General features: G+C 51.6%; 2 protein-coding genes across 3 annotated transcripts; both read left to right on the top strand.

The window, feature by feature from the left end:
- The first annotated feature begins 425 nt into the window (after positions 1-425).
- Positions 426-2569, top strand: LRRN4CL (LRRN4 C-terminal like). Of its 2 annotated transcripts, none has more exons than XM_066254051.1 (2): positions 426-602; positions 1147-2569. In XM_066254051.1, exon 2 carries the CDS (start codon positions 1152-1154, stop codon positions 1869-1871), a length of 720 nt encoding a protein of 239 aa, XP_066110148.1. In that variant the 5' UTR covers positions 426-602; positions 1147-1151; the 3' UTR covers positions 1872-2569. The 2 variants fall into 2 exon arrangements, with proteins under 2 accessions (XP_066110148.1, XP_066110146.1); XM_066254049.1 differs by having other exon boundaries at positions 426-650.
- Positions 2570-6212: 3643 nt separating this feature from the next.
- On the top strand, positions 6213-9180 carry UBXN1 (UBX domain protein 1). The gene is made up of 9 exons (XM_066251744.1): positions 6213-6486; positions 6592-6645; positions 6729-6835; positions 6917-6986; positions 7559-7750; positions 7843-7894; positions 8035-8148; positions 8680-8872; positions 9040-9180. Exons 1-9 carry the CDS (start codon positions 6428-6430, stop codon positions 9087-9089), a joined length of 891 nt encoding a protein of 296 aa, XP_066107841.1. The 5' UTR covers positions 6213-6427; the 3' UTR covers positions 9090-9180.
- The last annotated feature ends 1966 nt before the right edge of the window (positions 9181-11146 follow it).

Genomic DNA, 11146 nt, shown 5'->3' with positions numbered 1-11146 from the left:
TCTGGGGAGTGGGATAGTGTAGGGCGGGTCTGGAGAGCTGGGATACATCCTTCAGGCCTCTGCACCCCTCCCTTTCTGTCCATTGGGAGGCAGAAGACAGGAAGTGACAGCCGTGGATGTGGTATGATTTGTACCAAAAAAAGTATTTTGTAGCCCAGGCCACATGCTATCCACAGCTGTTTCCCTCCTCGACACCAGCCAGGTGGCCCCCTGCCCTGCTTTCCTCCCAGCCCTTCACGTGACTTCGGCGCAAAGGCTTCACAGCTCCTGGCTGCTTTCCACATTCCGGTCCCCTTTCAGAACCCAGGCCTCCGGGCCTCCAGCTGAAACCACAGCCTGCGGCCTCCCCCACCCCTGGCCCTGTGACTCAGGCCCTCTGAAGGGACCAACCCTCTTCTTGGCACTCACTAGGAAAGGGGGGCAGAGTAAGGGGGGGCTCGGTAGTGACATCACACTTGAAGGGTATAAATGTTTCCAGCCAAAACAGAATTGGAATTGAAGACACAAAATCTGATTGCGCAGCCTGTGCTCCTGGGGACCCCAGGGCCTGAAATTCACAGAGGTCTGGTGGCGGTATCCACCGCATCAGGACCTGCACACTGGTGAGGGGCTGTGGTGGGAAAAGGCAGGGCCCAGGACGTCTGCGACAGGTGGGGAGTGAGTGAAGTCCCCATTTCTCCTTTCTGTTCCGCCTCTCCCTTCTCTTCTGCCTCATTTCTGGCTGTTTGCATGTGCAGTTGACTGATACTTGTTTTACTTAGAGCTCTTCTCTGGGTAGCAGCTGGGAATTACTCCACCTTTCTCCCCTCAGCTAATTAAATATTTCCTCCTATTTGCTCCCATCCCCCAGCAGTTGGTTTATTCATTAACTGATTCTAGTAATTCCAACTTTGCTAGTCACACATCTGCACATCTGTCTTCCTGTCAGACCACATTTTATTTTTTATTTAATTTTTTTGCCCAAAATCAAGCACATAGGCTGCTCAGAAATTGGTTGACAAATAAGTGTCTGACTCATTCCCTCCTCTTTTCTGTTCTCTGGGTCCCCAGTGGTGTTCTCTTGTCCCCGGGGTTTTGTTGAGGCAGGGGGCCTGGACCGCGTGCGGGCTGAGCAGCCTTTACTGATCCATCCCCCTAACCTTCCAGACTCCATGCTGGGCTCTTCCTGCCTGCTGTGGTTCCTGGCTGTGGCCTTCTCCTTGGTTCCCAGAGTGCAGGCCTTGGCCCCTCAAGCCTTGGAAGAAGAGGAGGAACAGGAGATTCCGCAGTCAACTTTGCCGGCAGTCCTCTGTGACTACGACAGCTGCCGCCACCTGCAGGTTCCGTGCCACGAACTGCAGAGGGCTGGCCCGCGCGCCTGCCTGTGCCCCGGGCTGTCCAGCGCCGCGCAGCCGCCCGCCCCGCCACGGCTGGGAGAGGTGCGCGTGGTGGCCGAGGACGGCCGCGCGGAGGTGCGCTGGTGCGCGCCCTCCTCCCCGGTCCACCAGTACTGGCTGCTGCTGTGGGAGGGCGGCGGGGCTCCCGAGAAGGGTCCCCCGCTCAACTCGACCGTCCGCCGCGCGGAACTGGAGGGACTGAAGCCCGGGGGCGCTTATGTCGTTTGCGTGGTGGCGGCTAACGCGGCGGGAGAAAGCAGCGTGCCGGGGCTGGATGGCGAGGGCCCGGGGGATGCCGGGGGCCCCGCCTTCGGGCCGTGCGGCCGGGTGTCCGTGCCCCCGCGGCCCCGCAGCCTGGTCCATGCGGCCGTGGGGGTGGGCGCGGCGCTGGCCCTGCTGAGCTGCGGCGCCCTGGTCTGGCACTTCTGCCTGCGCCAGCGCTGCGGCTGTCCCCGCCGTCCCCGGCCCGCCGCCCGGACCCCTGCCGGGCTCTGACGCAACTCGGCGCCCCCTGAGCCCCGGCCCTCCCCTTGAGAGCTCGGGCAAGTGTCTTCTCCTCCTGGCTCAAGTTGGAGGAGTGGAGAGAAAGAGTCCGCAAACATTTTCTTGAAGGACCAGATAGTAAATAATTTCGGTTTTGTGGTTTTGAGAGTAAATCTAACACATAGGTACTTATATAACCATTTATAAAAATGTAAAAACCGCTCTTAGCTCATGGGCCTTACAAATCAGGCCCATTGCCACATTTTTAACCTGTTGGCTTTAGTAAGCAACCCCTGCCATACACCCATACAAGGCCTTTGCCACTGTGGCTGGTTTCAATGGGATCTGGAGAATAAGCTGCTGCAGGGTGGGAGTTTGGGGCCCGAGACCACTCCTCATTCTGCCTTTTGTTTAGATATTGAGGTTGCGCCCCCCTGGCTCAGAATCCACCTGTTTCAGAGGCAGGTGGAAATAACTGACTGACATGGGGTGGAGAAGAGAGGGATAGCCCAACCTGTTGTTTGGGTCAAGAGTGCTAGTTAAAAATAATAAAATAATTATAATAGCCTGGCCTGTGGTGACTCAGTGGATAAAGCACTGACCTGGAATGCTGAGGTCGCTGGTTCTAAACCCTGGGCTTGCCCAGTCAAGGCGCATACGACCAGCAATCAGTGAACAACGAAAGTGAAGCAACCATGAGTTGATACTTCTCCCCCCCACCTCTCTCCTCTCTATGTAAAATCAATAAATAAAATATTTAAAATAATAATAATACCAAGGGATTTTCTCCTCCTGCCTATTTGTGTTTATTGTGTATCCCTTGTAACAACATTAAAGGAAACATGAAGATATTTCTCACAGGCCCTGGCCGGTTGGCTCAGCGGTAGAGCGTCGGCCTAGCGTGCGGAGGACCCGGGTTCGATTCCCGGCCAGGGCACATAGGAGAAGCGCCCATTTGCTTCTCCACCCCACCCCTCCTCCGCGCCTTCCTCTCTGTCTCTCTCTTCCCCTCCCGCAGCCAAGGCTCCATTGGAGCAAAAGATGGCCTGGGCGCTGGGGATGGCTCTGTGGCCTCTGCCCCAGGCGCTAGAGTGGCTCTGGTCGCAATATGGCGACACCCAGGAGGGTCGCAACATGGCGACGCCCAGGATGGGCAGAGCATCGCCCCCTGGTGGGCAGAGCGTCGCCCCCTGGTGGGCAGAGCGTCGCCCCCTGGTGGGCGTGCCGGGTGGATCCCGGTCGGGCGCATGCGGGAGTCTGTCTGACTGTCCCTGTTTCCAGCTTCAGAAAAATGAAAAAAAAAAAAAAAAAAGATATTTCTCACAATCTTTTTTAACTCCCTGTCCACAAAGCTATATTTTGGAATAGTATACCTAATTTTGAATTTATTTTAAAGTAAACTGGACTGGATGTAGAAAAGTTTAAATTTTTGAGGAGTAACCTGACCAGGCAGTGGTGCAGTGGATAGAGTGTCAACCTGGGACGCTGAGGACCCAGGTTCGAGACCCTGAGGTAGCTGGCTTGAACAAGGGCTCACCAGCTTGAGGGCAGGGTTACTGGCTTGAGCATGGGATCACAGACCCCATGGTCGCTGGCTTGAGCCCAAAGGTCATTAGCATGAGCAAGGGGTAACTGGCTTGGTTGGAGTCGCTCCCCACCCCCCGGGTCAAGGCATGTATGAGAAAGCAATCAATGAACAACTAAGGTGCCGCAACTACGAGTTGATGTTTCTCATCTCTCTCCCTTCCTGTCTCTCTCTCTCTCTCTTTATATATTCTTTATATATTTCTGAAGAGTATAATTCTCACTTTTTTTTTTATTTACAGAGACAGAGAGTCAGAGAGAGGGATAGATAGGGACAGACAGAAGGAACGGAGAGAGATGAGAAGCATCAATCATCAGTTTTTTGTTGCAACACCTTAGTTGTTCATTGATTGCTTTCTCATATGTGCCTTGACCGTGGGGCCACAGCAGACTGAGTGACCCCTTGCTCGAGCCAGCGACCTTGGGTCCAAGCTGGTGAGCTTTGCTCAAATCAGATGAGCCTGCACTTAAGCTGGTGACCTCAGGGTCTCAAACCTGGGTCCTCTACATCCCAGTCCAATGTTCTATCCACTGTGCCACCACCTGGTCAGGCTAATTCTCACTTTTACTGGTCTTACATCTTCTCCCCAGAAGTGGGATTTGAAGATCTTAGAACATTTTAAAAATTATATAAGTAACACAACAAATTTCACATAATACTGAAGGAGAGTATAAAGTGAAGTTCTCCTCAAGATGTTACTGCCTGTAGCAGAGCAGATCTTTATGCAAGGCAAATATTTACTTTTCACTTTGTTTCTTATGGACAATTTTCCTTGTTGGTAAATCATAGCCTCCTTAGATGTAAAAGAATGCATAACTTTCTATAGGAGGATACTCCTTAAACAACAGTAGCCATTGCTCTTTGATGGAACATTTAGGTTGTCTCCAGTGTTTGCTATGAACATCCTTTTTATGTGTGTATCCACATGTTGGGTATTTCAATAGGGTACTTACCTGGAAGTAGGTCAAAGAGGCAGTATTATACAATTTAACTTTTATTTTTTATTTATTTTTTTACAGAGACGGAGAGAGAGTCAGAGTGAGGGATAGACAGGGACAGACAGACAGGAATGGAGAGATGAGAAGCATTAATCATTAGTTTTTCATTGCGCATTGCGACACCTTAGTTGTTCATTGATTGCTTTCTTATATGTACCTTGATCGCGGGCCTTCAGCAGACCAAGTAACCCCTTGCTTGAGCCAGCGACCTTGGGTCCAAGCTGGTGAATTTTTTTTGCTCAAACCAGATGAGCCCACACTCAAGCTGGTAACTCGGGGTCTCGAACCTGTGTCTTCTGCATCCCAGTCCGACGCTCTATCCACTGCGCCACCGCCTGGTCAGGCAGTATTATACAATTTAATCATTCTTTTCTTATCGGGCCTCTAGAATAATTTTAGAATACGGTTGTTATCTAGAATATACTTATCACACTTCAGTAAATACTTTGTGCCATTTTTGCTTTATGTATCCTCAGCATTTATCCATCTACAAATAATGAGGGTCAACTATCTCATTATATAAAAACATGCTTGCCCTGTCCAGATAGCTCGGTTGGTTGGAGCGTTGTCCAGATGCGCAGAAGTTGCCAGTTCAATTCCTGGTCAGGGCACCTACAGGAACTGATTGATGTTACTGTCTGTCTTTATCCCTTCTCTCTCTAAAGTCAATTTTATATAGATATATGCCTGACTGTTGGTGGCACAGTGGATCGAGCGTCAACCTGGGACACTGAGGTCCCAGGTTCGAAACCCAGAGATTGTCAGCTTGAGCACAGGCTCATCAGCTTGAGTGCAGGTTTACTGGCATGAATGTAGGAGCATCATCATGATCCCAAGGTCCTGGATTGAGCGCAAAGGTCACTGGCTTGAGCTCCCAAGGTCGCTGGCTTGAACTGCTAGGGGTTACTGGATCTGTTAGAGGCCCCTACAGTCGAGGCACATATGAGAAAGCAATCAATGAAAAACTAAGGTTCCACAACAAAGAATTGATGCTGTGTCTTTCTCTCTGCTCTCTCACTTAAAAATAATAATTTTTAAAAAGCAGGGAAGTGCCTGACCAGGCGGTGGCGCAGTGAATAGAGCGTCAGACTGGGATGCGGAAGGACCCAGGTTCAAGACCGGGGGTTGCCAGCTTGAGCGCGGGCTCATCTGGCTTGAGCAAAAAGCTCACTAGCATGGACCCAAGGTCACTGGTTCGAGCAAGGGGTTACTCCGTCTGCTGTAGCCCCACAGTCAAGGCACATATGAGAAAGCAATCAATGAACAACTAAGGTGTCCCAACGAAAAACTGATGATTGATGCTTCTCATCTCTCTCGGTTCCTGTAAAACCTATCTATCCCTCTATCTGACTCTCTCTCTCTGTCCCTGTAAAAAAATAAAAAATAAAAAAATAAAAATAAAAAAGCAGGGAAGTGATGACAGGGTAAGATACTGTGTTTTGCAGAGATCCTTTCCCCAGTAGGGCGAAGGATGGCTCAATTCCCCCGACAGGCTGGGCGGGTCAGAGTATGCACATTAGTAAGTCTCCTGATAAACAGTGCCAAATAACTTGCCAACTGGCTGCACCCAAGGACCACATGGGGAGCTGGCTTCATTCCGCGCTTGGATTGCAGGGCCGCGCAGCCTTTCCCCACCACGCCCAGGCCCCCGGGTTTAGGGGCCGTTTCTCTATCCCGAGCTCCCACGAAATGCCTGCCCCGCCCGCGCTGGTCCTGGCGGAAGGGCCGGGCTTGTGCTTTCTGGCTCTCGGCAGCACCCGTCCTCGTCCGCCTCCACGTGACCCAAACAGATCCGGGCACTTCCACGTTCCCTCCGCTTTCTTCTCGTCGGGAGTCCGCGGGGGATCCAGAGTCGGCTGAGACCGAACGCCGGAGCGGGGCCGTCGGGAGCGGGATTGCTCGCGGGCCGGGGGTGCCCCGCGCTGACGCCGTCCGCCCTCCTTCTTGTCCTCTTAGGTCCCCGCGGAGGCGGCGTTGGCGGCGTCATGGCGGAGCTGACGGCTCTGGAGAGCCTCATCGAGATGGGCTTCCCCAGGGGACGCGCGTAAGGGAGCCCCTCTTACCCCGGGCCGCGGACGTGTCGGGCTCCCGCCCCTGCCTGACCGTCACCATGGCTCGCGGGCGCTATTCACGGTGTTTTTGCCCCCAGGGAGAAGGCTCTGGCCCTCACAGGGAACCAGGGCATCGAGGCCGCGATGGACTGGTGAGCGTTCACGCCGGGGGTCAGGGGACTGGGGACCGGGAGGGGCAGCCTCAGTGTTGACCTCGCTCCCGACTTCCTGCCAGGTTGATGGAGCACGAAGACGACCCCGATGTGGACGAGCCGCTAGCGACCCCCCTTGGACATATGCTGGGACAGGAACCCACCTCCTCGGAGCAAAGTGGCCCTGAAGGTCGTGATGGAGGGACACCGTGGTTATTCGGAAGGGCCCAAGGGGGATGGACGGGCAGTGATACTTATTGCTTGCTTGTAGGACCTGGATCCGCTGAGGAAGAAAGCAAACCCATTTTGAGTGAAGAGGAAAGACAGGAACAGACTAAGAGGTATTTAGTAAGGAACAGTCTTGCATATTTGAGGGTCCCCTTCCACCTCTTCTCAGTACGGTCTGATCAAAGATCCTCAAACTTTTCACATTCCCTTTGTCCTTTCTTGGCATTTTCCTTTTCGTTTTTTTTTTTTAAATCTGTCTTGGGACACGTGTTGCTTGATTTTGTTTTCTGAGTCCCTTGTTATAAATTCACTTTCCCAATCCATGTTCATGTCTCTTGAGCTCTTTCCTCTTTTTTTATGACAGAGGCAGAGAAAGGAACAAATAGGACAGACAGACAGGAAGGGAGATGAGAAGCATCAGTTCTTCGTTGCAACACCTTAGTTGTTCATTGATTGCTTTCTCATATGTGCCTTGACTAGGGGGCTACAGCAGACTGAGTGACCCCTTGCTAGAGCCAGTGACCTTGGGCTCAAGCTGGTGAGCGCCTTGCTCAAACCAGATGAGCCCACGCTCAAGCCAGCGACCTTGGGGCTTCGAACTTGGGTCCTCTGCATCGCAGTTCGACGCTCTATCCACTGCGCCACCGCCTGGTCAGGCTTGAGCTCTTTCCTCTTTGCAATACAGGATGTTGGAGCTGGTGGCCCAGAAACAGCGCGAGCGTGAAGAAAGAGAGGAGCGGGAGGCACTGGAACGGGAACGGCAGCGCAGGAGACAAGGGCAGGAGCTGTCAGCTGCCAGACAGCGGCTGCAGGAGGACGAGATGCGCAGGGCCGCGGAGGAGCGGAGGAGGGAAAAGGCTGAAGAGTTAGCTGCCAGGTCTGGGTGCTGGGAGTGTTGGATAAGAGATAAGAAAGGAATCAATATTTGTTTTGTCAGCCTGACCTACTTTCTTCCTGTCTGCGTTCTAGGCAAAGAGTCCGAGAAAAGATTGAAAGAGACAAAGCTGAGAGAGCCAAGAAGGTAGGTGGTTGGGAAATGTTGAGAGTAATTTAGGAGGTGAGGCTAGTAAATCCTATTTTTTGTTCAGAGGGAAAAGATGGGGTTACACAATGTTTCTCCTGAAGGTGAGTGCCTGATGGGTGTTTTACTTTGTCCTGCAGTATGGTGGTAGTGTGAGTTCTCAGCCAGCCCCGCCCACTGAGCCGGGTCCTGTCCCCTCCTCTCCCAGCCAGGAGCCTCCCACCAAGCGGGAGTATGACCAGTGTCGTATACAGGTACTTGTTCTGATTCCTGTCTTGCTCCTGGAACCCCTCTGTTGGCCTGTAAAGCACCTGGCCCAGAGCTTTTTTCAGTTTCGTTTCCTTTGCCAAACCTCTCCCTTCTTTGTAAATGACTTTTGAAATCCTGCCTCCTCCACTCTTTGGAACAATATCAAATTTCACTTGCCTGTCTTATTTAAATCCGTATTTTTCTCTTACTCAGCAGTTACCTCTATACTTGTTCCTGCTTTCGTTGGGTTTATTACATAGCTGTTTACAAAGCTAACACTCATTTATGATGTAGTATTTATCCAGGTAGTTCTGTATAATCTTGTTTTTGTCAAGAATTTCTTAAATTGCCAGTAGGGAGTTTCTTTCTTCAGTGCTTGGTAAAGCAGAGTCTAAGTGGTTGGTTGTTCATTAGGTTCTTTTAATAGTAATTGTGCTGTTTCAATCTGAAAGGAGCCAGCATTGCTCTTCTTTTCTTTCCTTGGGTACCTCACTCAGTTCAGACACTCACGGTCCTGCGTCTCACTTGCCCTCCAGGTCAGGCTGCCAGATGGGACCTCATTGACCCAGACATTCCGGGCGCGGGAACAGCTGGCAGCTGTCAGGCTCTATGTGGAGCTACACCGTGGGGAGGAACCTGGGGCCGGCCAGGACCCTGTGCAGTTGCTCAGTGGCTTCCCCCGGCGAGCCTTCTCAGAGGCTGACATGGAGCGGCCCTTGCAGGAGCTGGGTATGACATGTGGGACCTGAAGGCGGACTTGGGGGGTGATAGGGGGACATGCTTGAGAAAGGAAGAGATGCAAAGAGAAGGGACTTTGTGGAGGTGCTGTGAAGCCAGGAATTTTGGGGGCAAAAAGCAGACATGTGTGGTTTAAACCTCTTTTTTTCCATCTTTAGGACTTGTGCCTTCTGCTGTCCTCATTGTGGCCAAGAAATGTCCCAGCTGAGAGGCCCTTATTCCGCTGTCCCTTTCTGACCTCTTCATCTTTGATAAAGCACTGACATCTCCTTCCTAATAAATAAACCGAGTTCTCTATGTGCCGGACTCCTTCCTGAATGGTTAGGCAGAGGAATAATCTAAAGGGAGTGCATTTAGAGTTGGGCCTACTCCTTATCCTACGTTTCCAACAAAGAGACTTGTTCCTAATCTCTGGGTCTGATAGTTGCTTGGGAAGTTAAGTTGATGGAGGTGCTGGGAGGGTGGGGAGTACAGTGGATGGCACCTTTTGCTCCTGTGGCTGAGGTGGGGCATACGCCTGAAATCCTTATTAGCTATGTGCCTTGATTTGTAGCCTAGTTCCCTTCTTTAGTAAAATAGGGTTGATAACGCATGTCAATTGGGGTTGTTGGGGTTACATAATGCCAATAAAAAGCGTGTTAGCACAGTGCCTGGCGCCAAATAAGTCCCCAGTAATTCTGGCTACTAAAAGGGTAATTTTTTATGTGGTCACTCCTAAAAGTTGAGGAACATTAGTGAACTTTACTACTGCATATCTTCTGCACTAAAATGTATTGAGTCCTGGCTGGCTGGCTCAGTAGGTAAGAGTGTCGACCCAGCATGTGGGTGTCCAATGTTCGATTCCCAATCAGGGCACACACAAGCAACCATCTGCTTCTCTTCCTCTCCGTCTCTCCCTCCTCTCACAGCCAGTGGCTCAGTTGGTTCCAGCATTGGCCCTAGGTGCTAGGGATAGCTCGTTTGGACTTAGCATCAGCCTCAGGCATTAAAAATAGCTCAGTTGAGGCCCTGGCCAGTTGGCTTAGTGGTAGAGCAACAACCTAGTATGTGGAAGTCCCGGGTTCAATTTTTAGGGCACACAGGAGAAGCAACCATCTGCTTCTCCAGCCCTTCCCACTGTCCACTCTTGCAGCCATGGCTCAGTGGTTCAAGCAGGTTGGCTCCAGGTGCTGAGGATGGTTCCATGGCCTTGCCTCGGGCGCTGAAATAGCTTGATTGCAAAGCAACAGGGCAGCACATTGCCCTGAAGGGGGCTTGCCTGGTGGATCCCGGTTGGGGCACATGTGGGAGTCTGTCTCTCTCTGCCTCCCTGCCTCTCAATTAAAAATAATAGTTTTTTGGCCTGACCTGTGGTGGCGCAGTGGATAAAGCGTCGACCTGGAAATGCTGAGGTCACCGGTTCGAAACCCTGGGCTTGCCTGGTCAAGGCACATGTGGGAGTTGGTGCTTCCAGCTCCTACCCCCTTCTCTCTCTCTGTCTCTTTCTCCTCTCTCTCCCTCTCTGTCTCTCTCTCCTCTCTAAAAATGAATAAATAAAATAAAATAAAAAATTAAAAACCATGCAAGAAAATTAGGCTTTAAAAAAAAAAAAAAAAAAAACTTAAAAAAAAAAAAAAATAATAGTTTGGTTGATTCCAGCATCAGCCCCAGATGGGTTGCTGGGTGGATCCCCGTTGGAGTGCTTGCAGTAGTCTGTCTCACTATCTCCCTTCCTCTCAAAAAACAGAAAGTAGCCCTGGCCGTTTGGCTCAGTGGTAGAGCGTCGGCCTGGCGTGCAGAAGTCCCGGGTATGATTCCCAGCCAGGGCACACAGGAGAAGCGTCCATCTGCTTCTCCACCCCTCCCCCTCTCCTTCCTCTGTCTCTCTCTTCCCCTCTCATAGCCGAGGTTCCACTGGAGCAAAGATGGCCCGGGCGCTGGGGATGGCTCCTTGGCCTCTGTCCCAGGCGCTAGAGTGGCTCTGGTCGCAACAGAGCAACACCCGGAGGGGCAGAGCGTCGCCCCCTGGTGGGCGTGCCGAGTGGATCCCGGTCGGGCGAATGCGGGAGTCTGTCTGTCTCCCCGTTTCCAGCTTCAGAAAAATACAAAAAAATAAACAAAGTACTGAAAACTTAGTATGTACCACACATTTTAATACTTTACATGTATTAACTGAGATATGAAGGCACTATTACCTAAGAGTAGGTATAGTTACCTCACCATTTTAGAGGCTGGGACACTAAAGCACCTGATTTGCCCAAACCAACACTGGTAGCCAGTTACAGA

Source organism: Saccopteryx bilineata, chromosome 1 (assembly GCF_036850765.1).
Source record: "Saccopteryx bilineata isolate mSacBil1 chromosome 1, mSacBil1_pri_phased_curated, whole genome shotgun sequence".
Taxonomy (NCBI): domain Eukaryota; kingdom Metazoa; phylum Chordata; class Mammalia; order Chiroptera; family Emballonuridae; genus Saccopteryx; species Saccopteryx bilineata.
This window is presented reverse-complemented; position numbering and strand designations above follow the sequence as displayed.